Source organism: Drosophila melanogaster, chromosome 3L (assembly GCF_000001215.4).
Source record: "Drosophila melanogaster chromosome 3L".
NCBI classification, from domain to species: Eukaryota; Metazoa; Arthropoda; class Insecta; order Diptera; family Drosophilidae; genus Drosophila; species Drosophila melanogaster.
This window is the reverse complement of record NT_037436.4, coordinates 1637854-1665075: the sequence shown is the minus strand read 5'-3', so window position 1 is coordinate 1665075 and position 27222 is coordinate 1637854. Positions and strand designations below refer to the sequence as shown.

At 49.3% G+C, this 27222-nt stretch overlaps 10 protein-coding genes and 1 non-coding gene across 27 annotated transcripts; 6 read left to right on the top strand and 5 right to left on the bottom strand.

Moving 5' to 3' along the window:
• Positions 1-11: 11 nt before the first annotated feature.
• Srrm234 (Serine-arginine repetitive matrix 2/3/4) lies at positions 12-10829 on the top strand. 10 transcript variants are annotated; one of them, NM_001414145.1, is made up of 14 exons: positions 12-158; positions 232-544; positions 1055-1156; positions 3484-3849; positions 3911-3967; positions 4850-4879; positions 5086-5230; positions 5714-5822; positions 6131-6160; positions 6486-6556; positions 6612-8397; positions 9367-9551; positions 9616-9822; positions 9925-10197. In NM_001414145.1, the coding sequence occupies exons 2-6, from the start codon at positions 306-308 to the stop codon at positions 4875-4877; spliced, it is 792 nt and encodes a 263-aa protein (NP_001401025.1). In that variant the 5' UTR covers positions 12-158; positions 232-305; the 3' UTR covers positions 4878-4879; positions 5086-5230; positions 5714-5822; positions 6131-6160; positions 6486-6556; positions 6612-8397; positions 9367-9551; positions 9616-9822; positions 9925-10197. The 10 variants fall into 10 exon arrangements, with proteins under 10 accessions (NP_001401025.1, NP_001401026.1, NP_001246548.1 ...); NM_001414146.1 differs by lacking the exons at positions 4850-4879; positions 5714-5822; positions 6131-6160; positions 9925-10197 and adding exons at positions 10235-10269; positions 10350-10829; NM_001259619.2 differs by lacking the exons at positions 4850-4879; positions 5714-5822; positions 6131-6160 and adding an exon at positions 10350-10829 and having other exon boundaries at positions 9925-10269.
• An 8-nt stretch (positions 10830-10837) lies between these two features.
• On the bottom strand, positions 10838-12326 carry CG7970 (uncharacterized protein). Of its 3 annotated transcripts, none has more exons than NM_001316449.1 (4): positions 12033-12326; positions 11822-11934; positions 11501-11759; positions 10838-11441 (listed from the first exon to the last, which is right to left on the bottom strand). In NM_001316449.1, exons 1-4 carry the CDS (start codon positions 12198-12200, stop codon positions 11214-11216), a joined length of 768 nt encoding a protein of 255 aa, NP_001303378.1. In that variant the 5' UTR covers positions 12201-12326; the 3' UTR covers positions 10838-11213. The 3 variants fall into 3 exon arrangements, with proteins under 3 accessions (NP_001303378.1, NP_001261272.1, NP_647641.1); NM_001274343.1 differs by having other exon boundaries at positions 10964-11441; positions 11822-11945; positions 12033-12071; NM_139384.3 differs by having other exon boundaries at positions 10964-11441; positions 12033-12071.
• Positions 12176-13644, top strand: Vta1 (Vesicle trafficking 1). The gene is made up of 4 exons (NM_139383.2): positions 12176-12386; positions 12448-12509; positions 12594-12744; positions 12812-13644. Exons 1-4 carry the CDS (start codon positions 12277-12279, stop codon positions 13437-13439), a joined length of 951 nt encoding a protein of 316 aa, NP_647640.1. The 5' UTR covers positions 12176-12276; the 3' UTR covers positions 13440-13644.
• On the bottom strand, positions 13575-16132 carry CG13920 (uncharacterized protein). Of its 2 annotated transcripts, none has more exons than NM_001299973.1 (3): positions 15569-16132; positions 14224-14362; positions 13575-14163 (listed from the first exon to the last, which is right to left on the bottom strand). In NM_001299973.1, the coding sequence occupies exons 1-3, from the start codon at positions 15689-15691 to the stop codon at positions 13943-13945; spliced, it is 483 nt and encodes a 160-aa protein (NP_001286902.1). In that variant the 5' UTR covers positions 15692-16132; the 3' UTR covers positions 13575-13942. The 2 variants fall into 2 exon arrangements, with proteins under 2 accessions (NP_001286902.1, NP_647639.1); NM_139382.4 differs by having other exon boundaries at positions 15569-15996.
• Positions 15377-16448, top strand: asRNA:CR45815 (antisense RNA:CR45815). Of its 2 annotated transcripts, NR_133153.1 has the most exons (2): positions 15377-15898; positions 15983-16448. The 2 variants fall into 2 exon arrangements; NR_133154.1 differs by lacking the exon at positions 15377-15898.
• Positions 16449-16463: 15 nt separating this feature from the next.
• Bro (Brother) lies at positions 16464-17207 on the bottom strand. The gene has a single exon (NM_057718.3). The coding sequence runs from the start codon at positions 17169-17171 to the stop codon at positions 16530-16532; it is 642 nt and encodes a 213-aa protein (NP_477066.2). The 5' UTR covers positions 17172-17207; the 3' UTR covers positions 16464-16529.
• A 404-nt stretch (positions 17208-17611) lies between these two features.
• Positions 17612-19145, top strand: CG17249 (uncharacterized protein). Its single transcript, NM_139381.2, has one exon. It carries the CDS (start codon positions 17676-17678, stop codon positions 19092-19094), a length of 1419 nt encoding a protein of 472 aa, NP_647638.1. The 5' UTR covers positions 17612-17675; the 3' UTR covers positions 19095-19145.
• Positions 19093-19609, bottom strand: CG13919 (uncharacterized protein). Its single transcript, NM_139380.2, has one exon. The coding sequence runs from the start codon at positions 19532-19534 to the stop codon at positions 19139-19141; it is 396 nt and encodes a 131-aa protein (NP_647637.1). The 5' UTR covers positions 19535-19609; the 3' UTR covers positions 19093-19138.
• A 267-nt stretch (positions 19610-19876) lies between these two features.
• alphaCOP (Coat Protein (coatomer) alpha) lies at positions 19877-24010 on the top strand. 2 transcript variants are annotated; one of them, NM_167908.3, is made up of 3 exons: positions 19877-19906; positions 20015-21064; positions 21121-24010. In NM_167908.3, the coding sequence occupies exons 2-3, from the start codon at positions 20119-20121 to the stop codon at positions 23877-23879; spliced, it is 3705 nt and encodes a 1234-aa protein (NP_728648.1). In that variant the 5' UTR covers positions 19877-19906; positions 20015-20118; the 3' UTR covers positions 23880-24010. The 2 variants fall into 2 exon arrangements, with proteins under 2 accessions (NP_728648.1, NP_477395.1); NM_058047.5 differs by having other exon boundaries at positions 19877-21064.
• A 113-nt stretch (positions 24011-24123) lies between these two features.
• On the bottom strand, positions 24124-25365 carry Bgb (Big brother). Of its 2 annotated transcripts, none has more exons than NM_057717.5 (1): positions 24124-25365. In NM_057717.5, exon 1 carries the CDS (start codon positions 25079-25081, stop codon positions 24440-24442), a length of 642 nt encoding a protein of 213 aa, NP_477065.3. In that variant the 5' UTR covers positions 25082-25365; the 3' UTR covers positions 24124-24439. Both variants share the same exon structure in this region, with proteins under 2 accessions (NP_477065.3, NP_001261271.1).
• A 475-nt stretch (positions 25366-25840) lies between these two features.
• On the top strand, positions 25841-27134 carry Mettl2 (Methyltransferase like 2). Of its 2 annotated transcripts, none has more exons than NM_167907.3 (2): positions 25841-26034; positions 26222-27134. In NM_167907.3, exons 1-2 carry the CDS (start codon positions 25940-25942, stop codon positions 27033-27035), a joined length of 909 nt encoding a protein of 302 aa, NP_728647.2. In that variant the 5' UTR covers positions 25841-25939; the 3' UTR covers positions 27036-27134. The 2 variants fall into 2 exon arrangements, with proteins under 2 accessions (NP_728647.2, NP_647636.3); NM_139379.4 differs by having other exon boundaries at positions 25841-26167.
• The last annotated feature ends 88 nt before the right edge of the window (positions 27135-27222 follow it).

Here is a 27222-nt window from a genome sequence, read left to right as displayed (position 1 = left end):
GAGCATTTAGGCGACATTTGTCATCTGGTCACACTGAGGGCGGCATATTGTCGCATATCTAGTCGAATATTTTGACAAAAAGGAATAAACTACTGAAAAGTTAGGCAGCCTAGTAAAGCCAGCGCTTGGATAGCAGCGCCGCAGGACATATAACAGAGGTGAGAAAGCCAGACAAGTCGAACACCACTTGCACTGCAACTGAAATCGATTTTTCGTGTGGTGCAATTGCAGCGTTGGTGGAGCACCCAGTGGCCGCCGGGAGTCGTTGATAGTTAAGAGGAATTTGCAGGACATCGCAGACCAGCATGTACAACGGCATTGGCCTGACCACGCCCCGTGGCTCCGGCACCAATGGGCACGTGCAGCGGAATTGGGCATGTGTGCGGCCCGGGAAGAAGGACAAGGACTACCGCGCCGAGGACGACACGAAGAAGCTGGACGCCCAGCTGAACCGGCCGCCGAACAAGGAGATCCTGGACCACGACCGCAAGCGCAAGATCGAAGTCAAGTGCCTGGAATTGGAGGACATTCTCGAGAAGCAGGGGTGAGCAGGGGACATGGGCAATTACATGCCAGTATGTAATGTCAATCCGGGTTATATAACGCCGGCCTGGGGCTGTTGCTTCCTTCGCTGTTTATGTTTACATTGGCGCCTGGTAGCTGCTCCTGCACGCCAGAGAGCGGACGCACACGCGCCGAACTGAGCACTGAACTACCCCCAGCCCGTTGGCGAGCCACCCCTACGCGGGCAGGGCTTCCTCCACCCGCTCGGTGCGTCACATGTGAGCACTCTTCCGGTGGCACGAACTCGGCTGGTGGTGAAAAAAGTGCATTTCAGTTGTAGAGATTATTTTGAGTGAAAGACATCCGCATGTCCGGGCAAGCGGACTGAAATCTAAGCACTCCTTAGCTAATTTAACAATCTAGATAGGTGAAACATCATCCATATTTAAGCCTTTTTTGAGCTAATCAAGCTAGTCTTAAAGGTAGAATTACGAACTTTAGATATAGAGCCACGCTAATTATCTTATCCATTAAAATTGAATTATTACAGACGCACCCCGGAGGAAATTAAGTCGCAGGTGGACTCCTTCCGCCAGAAGTTGATGGGACAGGGCAAAACAGATCTGGCCAAAGATGAATTCGGACGCGTAGCGTAAGTACCACGCTTTTAATAGCTTATGTAATTTAAAGCAAAACGTGCGCCCAGTGGACAAATCAATAAGCTCTTAAACAAACCGAAGGCCTGCTCAAATCTCGGCCAGCGCACGACAGCTGTAAACCACATCCAAGAAAAGACATGCGCCGCCGCAGCGCCCAACTCGCCACCCCTTCTTTCATTCATTCGGGGGCCAATCACAGGCGTCGCATGGTAGAGAAAAAGCTGCTGCAAAGATTTTCCGGGATGCGCACGGCTTTCAGTCACTTCAAGTCTTCCAAAGCCACAGCAAGTTGGCCAAAGCGCTCAGGAAACGCCGCGTAGCAGCCAGATATATTTACACACAAATTAAAAGCAATAACCGCCTGCTAAAACGACCCACTAAGTGCCCTTGGCGAGGAGCTGGCGATGGAGGTGGCGCAGAGGAGCCGTCTCAGGGGACCTGGTAAAAAAGGCACGATAAGCGCTGGAAAATCGCTGGAAAAATCGATATCCGCCCCGTCAGGAGCTCAGCAGCAAATGCATCCATAAGCCTAGCAATCAAAAGAAAAAAAATTAAAATAAAACACGAGATCCCAATGACCTGGAGGGAGGGCTTGGCACCCAGCCAGCAAAAGCCCTTCAAGTGTGCCCGAGGAGGAGTAGCTCTGCATACGCACCCGATAAATGAAAACCCAGCGCCGGTGGTGGTGGTGTCGCATAGCTCTTGGTTCACCCCTAACTCAGCATTGCCAGCCGCTTTCGAGCTGCGGATTATTGTAGTGGTTGTTGCAAGTGCTAAGAGTGGAGCCCCTTAAATGAGGTAGCAGGGCCAGTAGGAGTAATGCTCAATACATAAGCCGAATGAATGCAACAAATCACTAAATAAGTCTTCCAAACATAGTCAGTAATTAATTAGTATAAGTCGCGAAGTGAAGAAGACAAGTGCGCGTAGTTGCTTCAGCGGAGTAAATTAAATAACCATAGCAAATATAATCCAATATTTCTATAAAACTATCCAACGTCTTCCAGATGAATAAGGATTTATTAAAACATCACGGGCTCTACGAAATGTAGCCGAAAGTAAAACCAAATATATGCTAATCCATCGTCTTCCAATCGTAACCGATGAAATTATAGCAAAGTATATTGTAAAGGAAAACTATTTTTGTATTTATATAAAGCATAAACATTCTGCGAATCCATTGTCTTCCAATTACATGGATTTAAACATATATTATATACAACATAAAAAAATATATATATATAAAACAAACGCGAATCAAAAATCCGAAAACAAGTATAATTAAAATCCATCGTCTTCCAATAACATGGATATATGAAGTTGAAGTAACGTCTTTTCAGAATAAATACAAATTAAAGTTAAAATACCCGCGGAATAAAAAAAACTAAAGCCTAATATCCACTGTCTTCCACACACATGGATTAAAACTTTACGTTAAATACGAATAATCTTGTATAAAAGCAGATCCAAAGATATCATAAGTGAAATACTTATCCTTAAAGGCAAAAATGCTCTCCTCGGAGATCTATAGCAACACCACCACATCCACGGCAACGGCTGCAGTAAGAACCACAGCGACTGCCTCGGCGGCCACTGCATCAACGATGACAACAACGACGGAAGCCACCACGGTGAAGGTGGCGAAACCGAAGAAACGACGCAAGCGACGCAAACGCGCAGGTCACGCAATCACCACCACCACCACCGAAAAGAGCGCCGCCATTAGCACTCCCGGTAGCAAAACCAGCAGTCCCCGCACCCAAACCGGGGAGCCCGCCTCCTCTGCTCCGTCTGCCACCTCAAATGGGGCCAGGAAGACCAAGGCTCCCTACTTCCAGCACGACAACCGCGAGTACCTGGCCAAGTACGAGAGCTTCCGTTTGACCGCCCACACGTGGAACTACGCGGCGGTGGCCAGAAAGTTTAAGCCCTTGCGGCCGGCGTTGGCAAGCGGCGCCAACAAGACCAGGCGACCAGCAGTCTCCAAGAGGACTCACCCGGACTGCGCTTGCGCCTGCCAACAGAAGGACCCGGAGCCGGCACTTGAGCCGGCCCACCGAACAGCTGAGCACTCCATCCAGAAGGAGCTGCCTTCGTCACAGATGAAAATCAATATCGATGGCAGCGTCCTGCTCGAGCTGCTCAAGTACTCCTCGAGCAGTCTGCTGGGGACACTGCTGGGAGCCGGCAGTGCTGTGGCCACAAGGTAGCCACTTAATGAAGGGGGGAACCAGAAAATACATACATTTTAGATTTTATGATTGAGGCACATACTTTTTCTTAGTACTTCATTAACTAAACGCACAACTTTCTCTTCCAGTGCTCGCGACACCCATCAAATAGCCGAGGCTCAACAGCAGAAGAACGCCAGGCTGCGCGAGGCCTTCAACATATCCGAGTACTTTGTCGAGGGCAGCAGCTTCGACGGTGATCGCAAGGCGAAGGAGGACCTGGCCAAAAGCGTGGCTCTCCAAAAGGAACTGGACGCCCAGCGCGAGAGCCTGGCAGCGGCGGCAGCTGCCGCAGCAGCCGGCAAGGACAAGGAGACCGGGAAGCGGTATGCCCTAGTGCGTACTCCTTCCCGCGAACGGGATCGCGATGCTGGCGATGCGGCAGCCAATGGCGACGAACGCGATCATGTCTCCAAGACGGACAAGAAGAAGCGCAAGAAGCGCGCCAGAGAGAGGTGGGTAGATGGTAGCGACTTGTACTGTACTGGTGGATTTACTTTCGGATTTGGATTTCAGTTCGGCCAGTCCTGAGCGCAAGAAGAAGAAGAAGTCGAAGAAGCACAAGAAAGAGAGGTAAGAGTCCTGGCCGGAATCCGAAACTTGAAACCCTCGACAATCGTAGCTTTGTGTTTGTTTCCTTTGCTCTTTCTTTGGACTCTACAGTCATGACTTTTGATTTGTTCCTTATCGTACATAGTAAACTGTAAACACGTGCGCTTAGAGCGTGAAAACCAATGATACTATGTAACTATCAATCAACTGCTTAATACATTTTGTTTTTCGTCTCTACTCCTTCTTTTACATTGCATTTGAAACCACAAAAGGGACTCATATGAGAAAGAAAGTAAAAAGAAGCGAAAAGCCACGTACAAATGACTCACACTTAGTTTTAACAAAGCTAACACTATTCAACAAGCTATAAGAACCAATCCAATCAAGTGAAATGTTTCAAATGCCTTTCTGCAATATATACTTTCGATATCCTAACACTTGCCAAGACAATCTTTTATTTGAATCCGTGTGCAGCGAGAGTGAGTAGAGTGATCAGGGATCTAAGTACGTATGGGTTCTCCACTAGCCAACACTTTACACGCACCTACCTACCAACCACTCGAAATCCCAACCCAACCCATCCCATCAGATCCAAACTAACCATCTAACCTGATACAACTGCTCACAGATACTCCCCCCGCCCAAAATTCGCCCATTCACATTCCCCAAAACTCTGCCCGGCGGTAAGTAATAATTCGATTCTACAATCTACAATAAAACCATAGAAATTGCATTGCCAACTAAAACTACAATACCAAAAACCACAAGTAAAGAACTACTAGAACTTACAACCATACAATAAACGATAACGTTAAGAGGTCTCTCTGTGTGTTGCAACAATTAAAAGCGAATTACTTTCTCATCTTTCTTTCTATTATTATGATTACCTTCTATAATGTTAAGACAAAGCCATTTGCGCAGTTTTCGATGAAGGTAAAGCACTGAACCACAAGTAAACCAACCTATTTATACATTGCTGCTAACCAGTACTTTGGAGCTCTAGGCTTTCGGCTACCGAAAGCGCCCTTTCCAATCTGTGTCTCGTAGCCAGCACCAAAGAACACTTTCGATTAGCTGTCGAATGAACGTGCCCTTACGGATCCACTCATTCTTATCGAACTCCACCCTTCTACTTGCAGTAAGTCAAAGAAGAAAAGGTCGCGCAAGCGCAAGCACAGCGAGAGTGGCCGGGACAGCGACCGGGATAGCGATGAGGAGGATGACAGCAGCGAGGAGGAGCGACGCGAGTCGAAGAATGTCCGAAAGAAGGCCAAGAAGGACAAGGTAGGCAGGAGCTAGAGCTCCCAACCTGTGCACATTAGCTATCAGGAGCTGGAGAAAGGTGCGAAGAGGAAGAGCCCATGAGCGGAGGTCATTGTTGGACGAAAGTAGAGCGAGATTGGGTGAATCGAACGCTCCAACAAAGGGCTCTGATCTCTGGGGCTCCTTCTCCGAGACACCTGACTGCAAATATTGTAACATATGCATATTTCTATTCCTTTATTGTACGACTCATCCCTTGACTAACAACCAACTAATTATTACGTCTGACCCAACAATCTAATCCGAATGGAAGTACTGCCTCTCTCTCTATATATTTACATATGATATTATTATTACCTGTATATGATGATAACTCGTCTGACTTTTCGTTTCGTTGTTATAATTGTTCACCAAATATTAAACATACGCCATTTCTTCTCTTGCTTATTTACTTCTTTTTCCACCAAATGAACATTCAAAATATCGATTGACCAAATAACCAAGTACTGAACTATAATCCTGCATAAACCGTTCTCTACCTTATAAATACTAAAGCATACTACTTAATTAGTAATCAAAAATTACCAAAACTCACCCACAAATATTGTAAAAGGTAAAAAGGCTGCAAACGCATTCTAGTATAACCTTATGATTTCCCTTAATTTTCTACCAACTTTTCTTTCGTTCGTATAGATGCTTAGAAGAATATCATTATTGCCATGGAACTATCCACACCCACTCCTTCCGAGTGAAATACCATGTGCTGTGGATGGTTCCAACATTTTATTTGATTATTCCAAATTTTCGTTACACGTAGATTGTCTTTCGAACAACAAAATCATTCCAAGATATTTAAGTAAATTCAAGAAACGAAAAATTTATATTTTGTTTATGAAAACCCTTGGCGCTTCATTAATATAGGATAGCTTTCAATGGCTCTCTTGTAGTTTTGTAAGTACTTTCATTTGACTGTTCTCTTTAAGCTACTTATTGTATTACAACCATATGATACTGATACCTAGTGCGCAGTGATAGCCGATCGAAACTGTTGTACAAATACAGAATGCAAAATGCAAAACTGTTTTCAGTCCTAGAGAGAATGCTTGCGAAAGTCAAATGCTGCCAAATTGAAAGCACCAAACTCTAACTTCATATGTCTATCATGCCATAAAGAATGAACTATGTTTGACATTACTGCTAACAGTTAGACTCTTAGCAAGAGCGCCTAGCACTTAAGTCGCTCTATACTAACACTCCATACTCTTCTATTATGCAGAAAAAACGCGACAAGAAGCTGAAAAAGAAGTCACGCGCACGGGCCAGTTCCTCGGACTCGGAGCGCACGAAGTAAGTTTAAAGTCTTATAACGCTAGAACGTATAACTTATGTTTATATAACCTAGCTCTCCCTCGCGGAAGGAGAACAAATCGGACAGGTCCCGTGGGGCAAAGGCTTCCAAGTCCGATGAGAAGGCTCCGCAACAGGAAAATGTCATGCGAAGCCGTTCTCGCGAGCGCAAGGATACGAGATCATCCCGGCCACTCGAAGCCTCCATAGACAGTCGTCAACGAAAGCCGCGGGAACGGTCAGCGGCTACTCCACCGCGCAAGGAGCCGGAAAGGCATCGGGAGCGCTCTAAGGATAGACAGCGCTCCAAGGAGAAGCACAGATCGAGGGACAGACTGCGGTCTAGAGAGAGGCAGCGGTCTAGGGAAAGACAACGATCTAGGGAGAGGCAGCGGTCTAAGGAAAGACAGCGGTCAAAAGAAAGACAGCGCTCTATTGAAAGACAGCGATCCAAAGAAAGACAAAGATCTAAGGAAAGACAGCGGTCTAGGTCGAAGGACGCACTGAGATGCAAGGAGAAACCGCAGTGCAACGAAAAAGAAAGATCTAGGGAAAGACGTCGATCAAAGTCCAAGGATAGGCAAAGATCCAAGGAAAAACACAGGCCCAAGGATGAACAACAATCAGTAGACAAAAGGCGAGATAGATCCACGGATCGGTCAAAGGAAAATCAGCGTTCCAACGAGCGCCAACGGTCGAAGGAGAGGCAGCGCTCGAAGGAGAGAGAGCGCTCGAAGGATAGACAGCGTTCAAGGGAGAGGCGACGCTCTAAGGAGGGGCAACTTTCCAAGGATAGGCAAGGGTTAAAGGAAAGGCAGCGTTCTAACGAGAGGAAGCGATCAAAGGAGAGACAGCCCTCCAAGGAAAAACAGCGCTCAAGGGAGAGGCAGCGCTCTAGGGAGCCACTGCAATCAAAGGACAGGCAACGTTCCAAGGAGCGGCAGCGTTCTAGAGAACGTCCAGCCAAGGAAGCCCGGCCCACACGATCGCCAAGAGAGCGCAGTTCCAAATCAAGAGACGACCGCCGACATCGGTCTCCTACCAATGCTAGCAGGAAGCAAAAAGATGACACTAAATTAAGCCGCAATGCCCGATTCAAATCTCCAGCCCATTCCCCAGAGGCGCCACCGAAGAAGTCGGTGCCAACGCCAGCCTTCAATCCCTTTAAGGCGGCCGAGGATACTGTTAACGACATCCTTGGCACAAAGTCGGTGATGGTGGCCCTGGAACAGACTAAGCGACAGCGGGCGGCTTCCAGCTCTAGCTCGGATTCCGACAGCTCCGGTAGTAGCTCGACTTCCTCGCGTACGCCATCGCCTAAGCCCACACCTAGGAAACAAAAGAAGAGGAGCAAGACCCCAGAGCTAAAAGAGGTGAAGAAGGAGATTAGCCCCAGAAAGGAGAGCCGCGTTAGCGTGAAACGGGAGCAATCAAACTCCCCGCAAAAGTCAAAGTCAAAGAGCAAGGTGGACGAATCAAGTCCCAAGCGTACGAGCCGTCGTTCTCGCTCTATTTCCTCTGAGCTGCGCTACTCGCCAGCTGAACGTCATCCGGAACGCTACCACGACATTGTGCAGGACAAAAAGCGACCGTCCAAAGTAAGGGAAGCCCACTCGACAAAACCTGCTCCAGTGGTCCGCCTGAGGGCACAAAGCGACGACGGCAGCGATGCGGAAACAGGAGTAGATGGTGCCGCCTTGGAGGAATTCCAGCAGAGCAGGCGCGAACGCGAGGAACAGCAGGAGCTGCGCATGCTGGAGCAACTGAAGTCTGGTATAGCGGCCAAGGCCAAGCAGAAGATCAAGATCATGGAGAAAGACCCGGCCAAAGAGGGTAGCGAAGTAAGTGGCAGTGACCAGGTGACGGCTACCAAACGTAACTCGCTAAGCGAATTCCTTGTTGCTAACAACGTGACCGCTTTAATTAACACACTGACTACAACCACGGTAACACTAACGACGACGCCCCCGCCGCCTTTGGCGGTGGTTGTGCCGCTGGAGCAGCGCCAGGAGCAGCCTCAGCAGCGGGATCCGGATCGAGAGCTGTCTGTGCCTGTGGAGGATACGGTCAAAAAAAGGGACACTAGCACACCGCCCATTTGCAAGACGCCCCAAGTGACGGCGAATGGCGACGCAAAGAGTCCGACATTGGTTCACAAGAACCACGTGCACCACAACAGGCCGCCTCCACAGCATATGCATCACCACTCGCAGCAGCAGCAACATCACCAGCATCCGCCGGGGAAGCGTATCTTCCACAACCGCACGCTGAACAATAACCCTAACAGTAGACATAGTACTAACAACCCTCATGCATGTGGTGGTGGCGGGGTACCTCATTCGAATTCCAACAGTAGCAATAGCGGCGGGAACAACAACAACGCGGCCATGCTCCCGTTTCTGGCGGGTACTCCGGGCACATACAATCGCACCACAAACCGCCTCAACCACGGTCCCCTTCTAACCGCCACACACTACAACATCTGCAAAAACCACCAGCACAGCCTGCAGCAGCAGCAGGCGCACCACCTGGCTCGTGGCTTGGTCTACAACTCGGCTCTCTTCGGCCATGGACAGCGCCATCCGGGACTGCTGTCCCTGACGGGAGCTGGTGTGGGCATGAGTGGGCCAGGTGCTCCGCTGTTGGGCCATCCGTCGCATGTCCGGGGTGGTGGCGGGCCCATTAGCTTCAATGCGGCGGCAGCGGCTGCGGCTGTGGCCGCCAATAGTATTAGCTACCTTCATCATCACCATCAACACCAACAAAAACCGAAAATCGTTATAAAACCCTTCAAAATTCACGATCCACAGCCTCTAGTCGCGGCGCTCGCGGACAGCTCACTGGTGGATGCTATCGTCTCCAAGGTATCCACGGCCACCGTGGCGGCGGCGGAGAGTGCGGCCCGTAGGAGCCGCAGTCGCGAGCGTCGTAGTCGCAGCAAGAGGCGCACCAGCACCAGCCATCATCGACATGACTCCAGCAGCGAGTCGAGATCGTAAGTACTTGGCTGAGCAAGTTTCTAAATGTAGACTAATGCTAAATCTTATCCCTCTTCGTAGGCGGTACAGCTCGTCCAGCAGTCGCAGCGGATCGCACAGCTCAAGGTCTGGGTCGCACTCCTCCCGCACCAGCTGCTCCACGAACAGCAGCTCGGGCAGCTCCTCCTCCGGCAGCGGCTCCGGATCATCACAGTCCGGCTCTCGATCGCCCTCCATCCCAAGGCGTCGCGGCTCGCCAAGCTTTCTGGACAGACGTCGCATAACGAGGTAACTTGGCAGGATTCCTGCCCCGCCTTGGTTGACCTCATTATTTCTTTGAATAATCGTTTTCTTTTACATTTTATTTGTTCTTTACATTTTATTTCGTAGCCGTCGATCGCCGCGCAGCACAAGACGCTAGTGACTGCTTATATCCATTACACGATTGAGTTACAATAATTTTACACCTTATTTATACAGCACGAACTCTTGATTTCTTCTAAATGGTTTTATTTTTTCAGCTGACTCAGGAACTACTTATAATTTGATTATCTTAACTACTCGCCAATCTTCTTTTATATATTTGTAGCTATCAAATTGTGTGTCATCCTGATTTTTCGTAATTTAGCCAAGCCGCAAATAAACTTTGTCACTTTACCGATTATATGGTTTTATAGGATTTCTTTTGTTTGATTTTTAGCCACTGCTTTTCTATTCCTTACGATTTTCAGTTTGGTGAGTTACTTTCATATTTGCCCTTTGGTTTTTAAGCTTGCTACACGAATCCCATACTAATCTATTCATTATGCTTTCAGCGCTCGCAAGCGACCGATTCCCTATCACCACAAGGCGAACGCCGAGGGCGAGGTGGAGGATGCCTCTAGTTGCTGCTCCAGTTGCTTTAGCCGCGCCAGCAGTCCTGCCACGCCCCTTCTCACGCCCCTGCGCAACAGCCGGAGTCCGTCGATGGCCGCCTTCTGAGTGTTAACCGCGTCGCTGCGCAGGATGTGCGGCGAGTCTTGAGGCACAGGTGCCCCCCACAATCATCACCATCATCGTAGTCACCTCCTCTAGTCAGAATCCTAGTTTTAAGATAGTTGTTATGCGCATTTAACTTGTTTTACACTGCATTCCGTAGCCCTAAGTTAGTCATCTGCCCATGAATTTACTAGCGAAATTATATTGTAGCGCCGATAAAAAGCCAATAATTCTCGTTTGTAAGCCTTTGCTCGATTATTTGCTAGTTCTAAGCTGCGTTTTAATAAAAAAAAAACAGACATTATTTGTTGCATCTCAAAAGGTTGCCTTGGAATTTCTCAAATTGGGATCCATTGTGCGCAATGGAAATGGGATGTTAGATCGACGATTGTCGCTACTTGTTAAGCATTTCTGTTGGCCAAATTTGGCCATGGATATCTAGATATCTTATACATTGTATATTAGTTTATTTTGGTAAGAAAAGTTTACAAAATTTAGGGTTTAAGGTATAACAACAGTCGGTTGATAAGGCGCCCCTCCAGTTAGTTTTAGCTTATCTAAAGTGTTCAAATACACACGGACTTTTTGCAATCCGCCGGAACGCGGGAAGATAAAGAACTTGAAGCAGTTCAGCCGTAATCTAAGCAGTAATTGGAATATTAGGCCAAGACGACTACCACAGGGTTTAAGGGTCGTATAGCCTATTTGGCTGCCTCTTTGGCGGCCAGCTTGTCCTGGAAGCGGCGACGCTTCTGGGCGATGTACACCACCCAGATGAAGGAGATGATGGCCATGCTGATGGACCGGAACATCGGGGGCACGTAGGCGAAGTTGAGGTACACGAACACGGACAGGTACTGCCAGTTGGCCTTCAGCAGAGGCCAGTAGAGCTTCTCAACATTCTTCAATGCAGTGCTGGGAGACTTGCCCTGTAAGGGATTACAAATTATAGTTCTAGGAACTGAGATTGCGGATTATGGATTCTCACCTCGAACAGGGCCAAGAAGAACAGGGACAGTGCCTGGTAAATCGGAGCATAGACCAGTCGCTCGGACAGGAACAGGAAGAATCTTCGGAAGCGCACATCCTGGCTGAAGAGTCGCTCCACCGTCGTGTAGAAGTAGTGCGGCACACTACCGCCGAAGATCAGTCCAAAGAGTCCGTAGGCGAATACGCTCTGCTGGTTGAGGGTCTTGGCGCCCGCCAAACGCTGGGAGGTGACATTAGCCGAGGTGGCCAGAACGCATCTGCAGTAAGGAGCAGCCGGTGGGTGAGGCGAACCGGATGATAAGGCGAATAGTGTACTTACGCCGTAATGGATTTGGTGCGGACCGGGTGGTTGAAGAGCTGCTCCAGATAAGTGCCGAAGAGCGAGTACAGGGGCTTGGAGAGAACCATGTTGCCGGTGGTGCAGAGATGTGCCTGGAATGTGACTGGTGTGAAGGATGCAGGTCAAAGTGCAAAGTGCAACTGGTCGCACTGATAACAGCGAAAACCAGTTCCCAGAGTCCAGTGCTTACCTGAGAAACTCCAAACGTTTTGGTCGCAGATTCGCAACTGAGCGCCGAACCAACAACTTTAGCCGAAGGTACAAACTTTAGTATTTCGCTAGTTCCAGAGTTTGGAACTGGGGTGGTTCCATGGCATTCGAGAAACTGCGATATCTGGTCACTCTGCGTGCTCGTCATTTCCATTGTTGTCGGCATAATTTTCCAGATCCGTAATTAAGCATAGAACTAAAGATTAAGCCCTCTTTCCACCACGATGGAGTTTCCGCCTTGTCCTCCCTCGCTGAAGTCCATCCAACACTTTCTGAAGCTGGCCCAGGAACATGATACCCGGGATGTGGTCATCGCCTACTGGGCGAGACTCTAGTGAGTATCTACAGATTAGTTTTTCTTGTTTTGCCCGTATTTACTCATCTTCCGAATCCAGTGCTCTCCAGGTGGGCCTCAAAGCCTCCACCCAAACGGGTGAAGAAACCAAACTGCTGCTGGGTGAGTGAAAAATCCGATACGCATATTACCAGCCTATGACTCATCCGTGGTTTGTTTTGTTTTGGTTTTCCCTACGACCGCCAGGCATCATGGACTGGCTGGAGCAGATGAAGAAACAGTATGCTGAGAACGAGGCCATCACCAACGAGGTGGCTGCCCAGGCACACATCGAGAACTACGCCTTGAAACTATTCCTGTACGCCGACAAACAGGATCGCGAGGAGAACTTCGGAAAGTGCGTTCCCTTCGTAGAAATACCCTGAATCGATTTTCCTGATTCATAAGATTGTGCTTCTTCGCAGAAACGTCGTTAAGGCCTTCTACTCCAGTGGTGTGCTCTACGACATTCTCCAGACCTTCGGTGAACTGAGCGAAGAGGCGCTGCACAACAGGAAGTACGCCAAGTGGAAGGCCGCCTACATCCACAATTGCCTGAAGAACGGTGAGACACCGATTCCCGGCCCCTTGCCAGACGACGACGATGAGGCGGAGCTCGAGGGGGAGAATGCCAACGCCTCGGCAGACACATCGCCGGAGGACGCCGCGGGAGCAGCTGCTCCAGCGCCCTACCAGCCGGAGCCTGACTCACAGCCACCAGCTCCATCATCACCGACAACTTCCGGAGTGGTCCCTCCCACCGCCGAGGAGGTGCTGAACAACCCGAACAAATTGCCCAGTCCACCGGTGGACGAGGAGAAGCCGGGCGGCTTTGTGCCCTACGTGCCCACAGCTCAGCCTAATCCGGCCACGGCGGCCACCATTTACCAGCCCATTGTGCCCGTGGCCGGGGTGCAAATCACTCCCGACCAAATGATTACCGCCCAGAAGTATTGCAAGTACGCCGGCAGTGCCCTCAACTACGACGACGTCAAGACAGCCATCGAGAACCTGCAGAAGGCCCTGAAGCTGCTGAGCACCGGGTCCGAGTAGGGCGTACACATCCACATTCACACGTATTTAGGAATCGCTTCCTTGGCACAGTTATAGCTTAGAGCACCAGTATAATGCCGCATAATCTCCTGCTAATCGCTCGTTTGAGGACGAAAGTAAAACGAAATTCAGATTGACTGACGTTGGATTATTAATTTTAAATATGTATGAGTTGTTCAAATTTATTAAAATTGTTTCTAAAGTCGTAATTTAAATGGTTCCGACTAAGTGCCCGTTACGAAGAGGATTTGATTACATTCTGGTTTGATCTGGTCGCGTCTACAGTTTAGTTAATATCTCTCGCCATTGCATACAATATAGTAGTTCTGTATACGATAATAATTTGGCACCAAAGTGAAAACATGAATTTCGATTTGCTAGAATGATGTGAATGAATTTGAGACCCGCAGACAGGGCGCGCCATCTCGAGCCCAACTTAAGGTGCTAAAACAAAGCTGGATCAGTGAATGACTATGAGTACGTGATGCACCGGTAGCAGGCACCTAGTCCTGCTTTACGCCGTTCGCAGCAGGCTGCGCTGCCGTCGTGGCCTCGTCCTGGAGGCGGGCGGTCTGGTACCAGACCACCAGGCGTCCGCCCAGCATGAAGGTGAAGACCAGCGCCGGACCGGAGCGCTCGAACGGATCACTGACCATCCAGTGCTGGTAGATGCCCAGGAGCATCAACACCAGCAGCGTAACGTTGGCCGTGTTTTTGACCTTATCTGTGGGTAAGTAGTGATTACTCCGACTGATGCGCCGTATTAATAAGTCCATACACTTACGATAGGGAATCAGCGCCATGGCCAGGCCGCAGACGATCTCCAGGATGCCAACGGTGCGGCGGTACCATTTCGAGGGTATCTTCACTCCGAAGAGCGCCGTTAGTGGGAACACTTTGGCATACTTCACGTACTCTGTGCGCTGAAATCGAGAGGAAATCGAATACGAGGATATAATTAATCATGCCCAGAAACACCCGCAGAGGAATGTGCTCCGCCTGGCGGCCCAGCGGAAGAGGCAGTGCAGCGGGTTTATTTTTAAATGGAAGCAAGCTTCCCCTGTTGTCACACTCATCTGTTTCTGTTGGCATCGTTGGCCCCGAGTGTTTGTGGTAATACGGGGGTAATTACACCGAAATACAAATGCCATGCCTTCGGGAAAAACGAGATTGAGAAATCTTCAAAATTGAAAGTGAAATGGCGCGTAACGAATGCAATGCCAATTCGAAAACGCCATCTGAATACTGATTTTTTTCGAAAGTATTGAACTGAAGTGTCTTTTGGATGATCTAGTTGGTTATTTATTTACTTTTATCTCTAAAACTATAAAGTTTTTTGAATAATCCCTCAGGCCACCCTATTGTTTATGTATATAAAACCAATTTGTATACTCTGAATTGAGTGAAAAGAACACGTCATTGTGGTTCTTGTGTTCGCAAATGTTTACTTTGGTATGCGAATTATTTTTATGGTAATGAAAACGAAAATCTCTGGGCGTTATTTTTACAAGAGGTAAACAAAAAATTCAGAGCAACAGCTGTTCTATATATCATTAGTTTCGAATTTGTTTGGAGGTTTTCAAAACAATTTACAAACAAGGTGATTAATAATTAGTTTGCCAAATTTTCGAGGTTTCTCTCTCTTTCAGATCTTAGTCTTAAGATTACTTGTTCACAAGTTTCATCAAAAAAAATTGAAAAATTAATGTTTGTCCAATTTGTATGAATCACAATCTATTTGGATAATTGCAAAGCTAAAGCTCAAAAGTGCTTCCTCAATCATTTGAAATCCAAATTTTCGGAATTTCGTTGGGAGACTATTTCGATATTGAAGCATATATTTTTCCTGAAATATATTTTTGAAGATCATAGCGCGTCGCGATGTCCGAATGTCAGCGATTGGCATTGATGGGGTCGAGTTCAATGCCCATTAGTCAGTCATATTTCCGAATGGCGTTCTATAATGGGACGCCTCTTGAAATCTGTCTCCGCCCATTTACATAAGAACGTTCCCATGGGCGAGCACATAGTTTTCAAAAGGCCAGATTCGAAGGGGCGTGGGAAAAATCGATGGGCTGTACCCCAGGACAAAAGGCCTAAAACTCTGGCGCTATCGATTTTCCACTCACCAGGTCCTTGTAGAGATCCTTGCTAATGTGCGGCGTCAGCTTGAGGGTGCCCACGAAGATGAAGAAGAGGCCCAGCAGCACGGAGAGGCTCTTCAGCACGATCGTATTGGATGCAGGAGGCATCTTGGCCCGGTTATGGGTAAATACTCGGAGGGGCGGAGTTCACTGGGAGCCCCTAGCCAATACAACACCCTACCAAAACACACCGGTCGCTAATTTTAGACGAATCTCTTAGCTTTTCGTGCCGATTCGGACGATGCGGAAAAATACGCGACCACCAGCAAATTGAGGCACACAATCCGAATGTTTTCAAGTTTTCAAATCGCTGCGGTATGTATAAGTTTATGAATTTTTAGTCCGCGGCGGCGTTCCCTTCACCTATTCCATTTTCACTCGACGCCTTTCCGCTTTCAGTTCGGAAAGAGACTGACTCGGATTCGGATTCAGATTCACATTCAGAGCAGTTGCAAAGTTTATTTCGGCAGCATCCCAAACGGAATGGCGGAAAATCAATACGTGCTCACGGGACCGGTGCTCTGGCCGCATCGAGAGTCAAGAGAGGACAGCCGCAGCCACAGCCGCGACAGGCCCACCCCGGAGAGTGGAGAGCACGGCGGAATGGCGGAACGGCAGCTGGACCCACTTCACCATCCTCGGGCAGTCGGCTCGGGTGGTGGTTGTTCCGAAAGTGGCGCAAATGAGGCCAAAGACCCCGGCTAGCAACCCTTAAGGAGGCCCAGATAAACAATCATTAGGTGAACATGAGTGGCTTTCGCCAAATGAATGACACACAAAACTCGGAAACTCCTTGTGAAATGAGAGTTTTAGTAATTGAGAGCAGATATTACCATTAGTGTATTAAACATAATCTCAGTATTATAAGAGCACGATCAATGGGTTTCAGATATTTATTGTTGATTTACTTAGATGTTACTTAAAGCTATGAGGGTAATATATAGCACTACCATCCCATTGGTCCTCTAGGCAGACCAGGCCCACCTCTGTGATGGTGATCCTCGGGTGGAGTCTGGGGCGTGTGGTAGATTCTCCTGGACTCAGCCATGCGCTGGTTGTAGCTTTGAATCTGCTCCTGCAGCTGAGCATCCTCCTGCTGGGCTCGTTGTTCATCGAACTCCAGGCAGGCAGCGCCATCCAGTCGGTCCAGATCCACCCAGCCCCGGAAGCGGACGCACACCCCGTTCATGATGAAACTAGAACGCAAATGAACTTTGCCCCGCTCCCGCTCGAAATCGCAATCCTGCTCCTGGGCGTACGGATTGTGGTTGGCGTTGAAGTAGAGCTGCAGATTAGTTCCTGAAGCTACCATCGATATCTCCGCATAGCCCTTGCGGCAGTCGTTGACAAACCGCATCCTGCGCTCCTCCATTGCACGTTCCCGGTATCCTGTGTAGCGAACCTCGCTCTCCCTACTCAATCGGCGGAAGAGCTCGTCGCTATCGAACTTGGACCTCTGGTCAGGCACCACGCGGGGCATCTTGAAGATGAATCTGGGCTTGGGCTGCTCGTACATAGCCATGGCTTCGTATGGCGGGATCATTCCATTCATGGCGGCCGCGTCTCCGAGATTCTGGTGATGATGCATGTCTAATGTTATAACTGTATTCTCCGAAAGATATAGTTGTACTGATCAATGTTAAAATTGACCGCCTTATTTAAACAAAAAAAAAAAGTTGTAGAACAGGTAATCGGGAGCGATTGGGCTACCTAACGAATCCCCTAATTGTCGCCTGGTAATCAAGGATGGAAACCATCTGGACACAATAAGGATCAGGTATAGCACTTATAAGTATCCTATTTGAGGTTTGTTTTATAATCCGTAGGGTTTTTACAGCTCCGAATATTATACTTTGAGGATTGCAGGTATAATGCTATCATAAATAAAACGAACGAATTGAACGCACTATATAATTTTAAGTTTAAATTCGAAATTACGTTTTAGCGGTAATTTTAACAGTGTTGGTTAGCACAGCGCTTAAGCAAAGGGAGTTGCCAACCATGGCAGCCCAAGCAGGTGACAACTCTAGAGTCCGGGCACATTAAACAGCTGTTGTGTATTGTATTGTTTAACTTTAGCAATTTTATAAACATGTCGCTTGTTGCTTATGCTGCCAGTTCTGATGAAGATTCGGAGAACGAAGAGGAAAATTCTGTACCACAAGTGGAAGTAATAAAACCCCAAGCCAAGCCGAGCACACCAAGTGAAGCGTATCTAGCTCGGGAATCAACCAGTGGTCACATTAGTGATGAAGATGACGACTACGTTCCCCAGGAAGTGTCCCTTCAGGAGTTAAAGCCGCCCAACGGAAGACTGCTATTAGCCTTACCCAAACCAAAAGTCACTGCTCCCGCTAAGGATCTGGAAAATGAGGATGTGGACAACCAGGTTACTTCCGCCTTTGCCAACCTGCCCATGCCACGAACAGCAGCGAAAGGAAAAGCCATTGTAGAGGAGAAAGACGATGAGTTTCTGCACAAAAAGGCGCTGCCCGTAGAAATAGAGAAACCTCCACCGCCGCCAGTCAAGGGAAAAGTAAAAATCAGCATTCCTTCACTAAGAGATTTCTCAGATGTAGACCAGGAGAAAGCTGACAGGGCTAAGAACAAAGTTGATAAGCCCAATGTACCCAAGGGATCGGGATTGTTGAGTCTGCTGCCCCAAGCAAAGTCGGAGCGCAACTTCTCCAAGAACTCTTCATCCGCGGTAGCCTACCCATCAGCCAGCACTACTCTTGCTTCCAGTCTAAGCAATAATCCTGCGCAGCCTCGAGCAGCACCAGCTTTTGTTCCCGATACAGTTAAGCAGCGACGAGCTGCACACAACACCGAAGGCGTAGATGGCCCTAAGGCCGGGCACAAGAAGAATCCTGAGACAAAAGACGCTTTGAAGTCAACAAAATCCAAACCTATAAGTAAACCCACTTCGCTGGTAAATGCCAGCGATAGTGAAGATGATGACGAAGATGGCACTGGAGACTTTTTCTCCCTGAATTCCGAGCAAAAGCTGCCTGAGGTGAGCAGCAACGAGATTAGCGCTCTAGTGGCCAAGCGAGCGGCCAAGATGGTGGAAGCCAGTAGCAAGTACCTAGAGGAGGTAGCCGAGAAGGAAGCAGCCGAAGCAGAAGCCGCCCGACTTCAGGAAGAGCAGTCTCAGATTGCACAAAAGCGCTACCATGAGCAACAGTTAAACGCAGAGGCCATGGACGCATTGGTGGGCAAAAATGCCAAGCGCCGGCGGAAGGAGGCCAAGGAGATGCAGGTGATCGACATATCTGGGTCTCAGGTGCTACCTGATCGCGAGGAATGGATGCGATCGGCTCTGGCTTCGTCCACCACCTTCCAACCGACCGGCGTGCTGACGGACGAGGAGCCGGTGGCAGGGACTCGGCGCAAGCACCAGATCACCTACCTGGCGCACAAGGCGAAGGCCAACGAAGCCGAGCTGCAGGCCATGTGGTCGGCCAACCGGCAGACCCGTCGGGCCACCCAAAGCAAATACGGCTTTTGAGTTTTCACTTTATGTACACCTAATCCTACAATATATGCTTAATATTACTGTATCCAGCCCTCTCGTTTTCCCAGCCTGCTGCCAACATAGAAGATGGCGGTGCTCAGCAGCAGGATGACCGGGGCAACGGTCACGTATATGGGAATCTGTTGCGGGTACTCCAGCGTTAGGCAGATCATCACTTGGGAGGCGATGGTCAGCAGGACGCCGGCAATGTTCCATTTGTAGAGGAACAGGAGATCCGTCAGGCAGGTTAGGTTCCGCCACTTGCGGATAAATTTAATGATCACGTAGATGATAATGATCACATCGAAGAACCAGAGTGGCGTAAAGGTGACGAACCAATTCCAGGTGGTGCGTGGGTCCAGGCGGAGACACAGAAGAATCAGGAAGACCAGGACGATAAACCAAGTGAAGAGCGCCCGGTGTGCCAGTGTCATCTTTGTCACTTATTTATATATTTTCCATGGTATTACAGAAAATAAACAAAGCGAAGTTACCGTGAATAGAATGCACTTTGTCCAGTGCTGTAAAACTACGATTACAGTGGTCACTAAAAGTGTTCGTAGAAATACATTTACCAACTCAATTTTCGAATATTATTGACGAAGATTAAATATATTCAAAAATATCACGTAAAATCTGTATATTTAACTATATAAAGAAGACTGGAGAGCATGATAATTCATTCATATTCATGTGTGTACTTTTGAAAACTTATGGTTCCCAGTGTATGCACATCTGCCAACGCTGGCAACACTGACTGGGTCGCGAAGAAGAAGATAATTGACGTGTCACAATTTCGACGATTGGTTGGTGTTTTTCATAAAATTAATTGTTGGCAGTATATTACGTGTTACTTGTAGCGTATCAATAAAATGGGTTTGTTCTAACACCCACCTCTTGATGTTTTGATACAGGCAAGTGCTCGAACCAGCAAAAAAAGGGCGCTTGACGGATAAGCCGACACCTAGAAGTGCATCCAATTTGAGACACCTACAGGCAGAACAGAAAAAGTGCCACCATGCTGACCAACTTCGAGTCGAAGTCGGCGAGGGTGAAGGGCCTCTCCTTCCACCCTAAGCGCCCCTGGATCCTGGTCAGCTTGCACAGCGGCGTCATCCAGCTGTGGGACTACCGGATGCACACGCTCCTCGAGAAGTTCGACGAGCACGACGGACCGGTGCGAGGCGTGGCCTTCCACCAGCAGATGCCGCTCTTCGTCTCTGGCGGCGACGACTACAAGATCAAGGTGTGGAACTACAAGCAACGCCGATGCATTTTTACCCTCCTGGCCCATTTGGACTATGTGCGCACGGTGGCTTTCCACCACGAATACCCATGGATTCTGAGCGCCTCCGACGATCAGACCATACGCATCTGGAACTGGCAGTCGCGCAACTGCATCTGCGTGCTGACGGGCCACAACCACTATGTGATGTGCGCCCAGTTCCATCCCACGGAGGATCAGATCGTTTCTGCTTCACTCGATCAGACGGTGCGCGTGTGGGACATTTCGGGGCTGCGTAAGAAGAACGTGGCTCCCGGGCCCGGTGGGCTTGATGACCACCTAAAGGGTCATCCGGGTGCCACTGATCTGTTTGGCCAAGCAGATGCCGTGGTCAAGCACGTGCTCGAGGGCCACGACCGTGGCGTCAACTGGGCCAGTTTCCATCCCACCCTGCCGCTGATTGTCTCCGGTGCCGATGATCGCCTTGTGAAGTTGTGGCGCATGAACGAGTACAAGGCTTGGGAGGTCGACACCTGTCGCGGTCACTACAACAACGTGTCCAGCGTGTTGTTCCATCCCAGGCAAGACCTGATTCTCTCCAACGGCGAAGATCGCAGTATTCGCGTCTGGGACATGACCAAGCGCCAGTGCCTCTTTACATTCCGGCGGGACAACGAGCGCTTCTGGATACTTACAGCGCATCCGACCCTGAATCTGTTTGCAGCTGGCCACGATGGAGGTTAGTTGATTTCTTTTAGGAATAGGAATTTTTTGTAATGATACATATTCTTTCAGGTATGGTGGTCTTTAAACTGGAGCGAGAGCGTCCTGCATATGCTGTCCACGGGAATATTCTCTACTACGTCAAGGAACGTTTCCTTCGCAAACTGGACTTTACCACCACTAAGGACACTGTGGTTATGCAGCTTCGACCAGGCAAGTCGCCGGTGTACAGCATGTCGTACAACCCAGCACTGAACGCCGTGCTAATCTGCACGCGCACCAACAACCTGGAGAACAGCACCTACGATCTTTGCCAAATCCCCAAGGACACCGAGAGCCAAAGTGAGTCGGACAGCAAGCGAAGCTCTGGAATCACGGCCATCTGGGTGGCACGCAATCGGTTTGCAGTGCTTGATCGCAACCAGCAGTTGGTGATCAAGAACTTCAAGAATGAGGTGACCAAGAAGTTGCCAACTTTCTGCGAGGAGATCTTCTATGCCGGTACGGGAATGCTGCTCATTCGGGACCCTGAGTTTGTCACACTGTACGAAGTTCAGCGCCTAGTCTCCGTTGGAAGCATTAAACTGGCCAAGTGCCGCTACGTGGTGTGGTCTCCGGACATGTCCTTGGTCGCTCTACTCTGCAAGCACTCGGTTACAATCTGCGACCGAAGACTTCAGTACTTGTGCACCGTGCAGGAGAACTGCCGCGTGAAGTCTGGCGCCTGGGACGAGTCTGGAGTGTTTATCTACACCACTAGCAACCACATTAAGTACGCCATTACAAACGGGGACCACGGCATCATCCGTACGCTGGACCTACCCATTTATCTGACACGCGTCAAGGGCAACCAAGTGTTCTGCTTGGACCGGGAGTGCCGCACCCGTGTGCTCCACATCGATCCTACGGAGTACAAGTTTAAGCTTGCCCTGATTCAACGCAAGTACGATGAAGTACTGCATATGGTGAGAAATGCCCGCCTAGTGGGTCAGAGCATCATTGCTTACCTGCAGCAAAAGGGTTATCCAGAGGTGGCACTGCATTTTGTCAAGGATGAGAAAACCCGATTTGGACTCGCTCTGGAGTGCGGTAACATCGAAATTGCTCTCGAAGCAGCCAAGGCTCTCGATGACAAGGATTGCTGGGATCGCCTGGGACAGAGTGCGCTGCTCCAAGGAAACCACCAGGTGGTAGAGATGTGCTACCAGCGGACCAAGAACTTTGACAAGCTTAGCTTCCTCTACCTGATCACCGGCAACTTGGAGAAGCTCAAGAAGATGAACAAGATTGCCGAGATTCGCAAGGATGTTTCCGCCCAGTACCAGGGTGCCCTCCTTCTCGGTGACGTCAAGGAGCGGGTAAACATCCTCAAAAACTGCGGACAACTTTCGTTAGCTTATCTCACAGCCGCTACTCATGGATTCGATGAGCTCACTGAGTCCCTGGGCGAATCGATAACCTCGCAGGGTAACAGCCTTCCCGAGGTGAATCCCAATGCCCAGTTGTTGCAGCCACCAGTGCCCATCCAGCAGCTTGAAACCAATTGGCCGTTGCTGTCCGTGTCCAAGGGCTTCTTTGAAGGCGCCATGGTCACCAGGGCTGGCTCCAGTGCCACTGCCCGACAGGCGCTGAACATCAACGCCGATGCTGCACTGTTGGACGAGCATAATGGTGGTGGAGATGGTTGGGGAGCGGATGCCGACTTGGGACTAGATGAAGACGGAGATGACGAGATGCACGACGCGCTGAGCAACGATGGCGATGGTGGTGCGGGTGGAGAGGAGGGTGCCGGCTGGGATGTGGGCGATGATGACCTGGTTGTGCCCGAGGAACTGGCCTCCAAGATCAAGGCCTCAGCCCTCGACAGCAACTACTATGCGGCTCCCAACAAAGGCTTGTCTCCTGCCCAACAATGGGCCAACAACTCGCCTCTGGTCCTGGACCATGTCAAGGCCGGATCATTCGAAACCGCCTTCCGTTTACTGCACGATCAGCTGGGAGTGGTCAATTTCCAGCCATTCAAGACACTCTTCCTGCAGAACTACGCCTGCTCTCGAACGAGCTACACGGCCAATCCGAATCTGCAATCCCTAAGTGGTTACCCACTTCGCAACTACTCCGAGACAAACATCAAGCTGCAGCGTCCTGCGGTTGGCATTAAACTGAATGATTTGGTGGCACGCCTGCAAGCTGGGTACCAACTGACAACTTCTGGAAAGTTCTCCGAGGCAGTAGAGAAGTTCCATTCCATCTTGATTAGCATCCCACTGCTGGTAGTGGACACGAAGCTAGATGCGGCGGAGGCCCAGCAACTCTTAAGGATCTGCGCTGAGTATATCGTTGGCCTGAAGATGGAGACTGTGCGCAAGGGCATGCCCAAGTCGACGCTTGAGGAGCAAAAGCGTCTGTGCGAGATGGCCGCCTACTTCACGCACTGCAAGCTTCAGCCCGTGCACCAAATCCTCACCCTGCGTACCGCCCTCAATATGTTCTTCAAGCTGAAGAACTACAAGACGGCCGCCTCATTTGCCCGTCGTCTCCTGGAACTGGCGCCACGACCGGACGTTGCCCAGCAGGTGCGCAAGATCCTGCAGGCCTGCGAGGTAAATCCCGTGGACGAGCATCAGCTGCAGTACGAGGAGTTTAATCCGTTCACAATCTGCGGCATCAGCTGGAAGCCACTGTATAGGGGTAAACCCGAAGTGACCTGTCCCTTCTGCTCCTCCTCTTTCGACCCTCAGTTCAAGGGCAATCTCTGCACAGTTTGCGAAGTGAGCCAGATCGGCAAGGATAGCATTGGCCTGCGCATTTCAAACCTGCAATTCCGCTAGGACGGACTAGCTTGTCGCTTTTAATATAAATGTTTCCAACACGCCGAGCGAGACCCCATAGTTTAGTTTTACACGATCCTTGCTTATTATGTATAAAGTTCAGTATCTGTATATTATAATGCTATAAAATCAAACCAAACGACTTGTTTTCTTGATCGATACCTAGCCTCGGTAGGCAATTCCCAGTGAAGAGTCTTAGTCACTCTGCTTAAAGGTGGAAATTCCAAAATGAACAATGCCATATAGATTAGTAATTATGTATTTTAGTTAAAGATACGACACTAATTTCACACTAAGTTGTAAGTATAATACCATAAAAGCATACGTAAAGTAAGCATTACATCTAACACTAATCTAGGAGCATAATTATTCGAGCGTGTCTAACGTAATCGTATTGAAATCTCTCAAGTGAAAGCCCTCTTAAGGGGTTCGGAGCATTCTCAGTTGTCCATGAAATATTGAGTATTCGCGAATTGAGTCTCTAACTGCTGGTGATGCGTCTGCTGCTGCTGGGGAGGCAGCTGCGGATGGGACGGCCCAGGAGCCGTCCACAGGTCCAACTAACGACGCCACATGCTGGCGCCAACGCCAATGCCTCCGGAGGCCACGCCCCGTCGCACTGCCTCCATCTCGTCCTGTCGATTGTCACGGTAGGCGCGCTTAGTGTCCTCGAACTCACGCAGTCGCTGGTTGTAGCGATCGATCTGATCCCGCAGAATGGCGTCCTCGTGCATGGCGCGCCGCTCGTCATACTCCAGACAGCCAACTCCGTCCAGTCGTTCCAGGTCTATCCATCCACGGAACCGGACACAAACCCCGTTCATGATAAAGTAGGACTTGATGTGCACCTTGCCGTGCTCCTTGTCAAAGTCGCACTCCTTGTCGTGCAGGTACGGGTTCTGGTTGGCGTTGAACACCAGCTGCAGATTGGTGCCCGATGCCACGAAGCTGGCCTCCGTGTGTCCTTCGCGACATCCGTTCATGAAGCGCACCTGCCGCTCCTCGATGCTTCGTTCCCGATAGCCCGTGTACCGAACCTCGCTCTCCCGACTGAGCCTCCGGAAAAGTTCGTCGCTCTCGAACTTGGACTTCTGGTCCGGGACCACACGAGGCATCTTGAAGATGAAGCGCGGCTTTGGCTGTTCATACAATCCGATGGTGTCGTAGGGTATCATATTGGCAAGTGCCGCCTCGTTCATCATTTTAACGGGTTTTCGCGATTCGTCCGCTCGATGGAACGCTGAATAGGGTATGTTTCTATGGGTGCTTCTGCAGACCGCTGCGTGCACACAATAATCCCTGGAACTCGGTACCCTGGATGGGTTTCTTTTGGTCGCTCCTTCGACGAGCCTTCTGCGTATACACAATAAGCTCTTGTATCTTAGCACTCTGAATGCTAATTGTTTAAATTTCTCGCCTCCGTCGAAAAAAACAACGCACAATACAACAAAAAGGTTGGTTTGCGGTTTTGATATACCAACTGACGCGGCGTTGCCACTGGGAAATAGTGGAGAAGTCAAAACGTAGCGATGGAAGCAAAAGCACGGCACGAGCACCAAAAACTTATTCTTATTATTCATTCGAATTATGGATATAAGTCGCAAACATAACAATACATATTCATTTTACTTACCTACGGGTTTCATATTTAATTTACCAGTTTTTATATCATGCATTTTAACCATGAAACGATATCCGCCAAGGTATTCAGTCACGAGTACATCCCTAAAATAAACTATTGATGGTCTGGCAGCACGATTACATTTGCCCGCAATTTTCAACTTTATTTTTCCCTTTTCTCTAAGGGGTTTCGGTAAAAACTCGATGCGTACTCAACACGCCACAAACTAAACACACATAGAACACATATTTCACAATTGCTTTTGGAAAAAAGGGCGATAACGGGTACATCCGATTTCCCGCTCGGAAGAGAGCCGCTTCGAAAATACTAACGGTTTAACTTTATTGGATCGGTGCACGGCCACACTGGCGGCGTGTTTACCAAAATATATAATTTGGATCGCACAAACAGGTGATATATACCGTCATTCCTGTCCGATATGAGTGACAACCCCGCCGCGGAGAACGAAAAGCGACCGCAGTTCGGAACCCGCCTGCTCACGGATGCTGACGACGTCTTCAAGCACAATGCTTGGTAAATATGGGTGGCAAATCCTCCGGAGATTGGCCAGCAAAAGTTGGGAACACACTCGCCAGCGTAAAAAACCGTCGGGAGCGGGCAGCCGGGTGCTCACCGACGCGCGAGAGGTGTTCGAGTTTAACGCCTGGTACTTATCTGCCGTTCAGTACTCATGAAAATCCCTCTAAACATGGATTCACAGGGACCACGTGCAATGGGATGAAGAGCAGGAACTGGCCGCGAAGGCGGCTGTAGCCAAGAATTCGACCTCAAAGATGGAAGCGGAGCAGAAGGAGCGATTTCAGACAGACGCCCCCAAGTTTTGGGATTCCTTCTACGGCATTCACGACAACCGCTTCTTCAAGGATCGCCACTGGCTGTTTACGGAGTTCCCCGAACTAGCTCCTCTGGCGGCGGATTCGGCGGTACTGCAACCACGTAGCATTTTCGAACTGGGCTGTGGAGTAGGAAACACAATTTTACCCCTTCTACAGTACAGCTCTGAACCGCAGCTCAAGGTTTTCGGATGTGACTTCTCCGCCCGGGCCATTGAAATCCTGCGAAGCCAACGGCAGTTCGACGAGAAGCGCTGCGAGGTGTTTGTCATGGATGCCACGCTGGATCATTGGCAGGTGCCCTTCGAGGAAAACTCACAGGACATTATTGTGATGATTTTTGTGCTGTCCGCAATTGAGCCAAAGAAAATGCAGCGGGTATTGGACAATTGCTATCGCTACCTGCGTCCCGGTGGCTTGCTCCTCTTCCGCGACTACGGACGATACGACCTGGCACAGCTGCGCTTCAAGAGCGGCAAGTGTATGGAGGACAACTTCTACGTGCGAGGCGACGGCACCATGGTGTACTTCTTCACGGAGGAAGAACTGCGGGGTATGATGACTCAAGCGGGGCTGCAGGAGGAGCAGCTCATTGTGGACCGAAGACTGCAAGTTAATCGCTGTCGCGGCTTGAAAATGTACCGCGTGTGGATTCAGACAAAGTTCAGGAAACCGCTTTAAATCAATTTAGACGAATAGTTCTGTGCATTTTAAACCTTGTTCAAATCAATTGATATAATTATTTACACGATATATTTAAAAATACAAAGTTAAAACTTCAAACTGTAATATTACTAGAACTTTGAGCATTTCTTTTTCTTGATGGAAAGCCCGGCTTGTTTTTAAATTTCCCACCCCTTGGCCATCG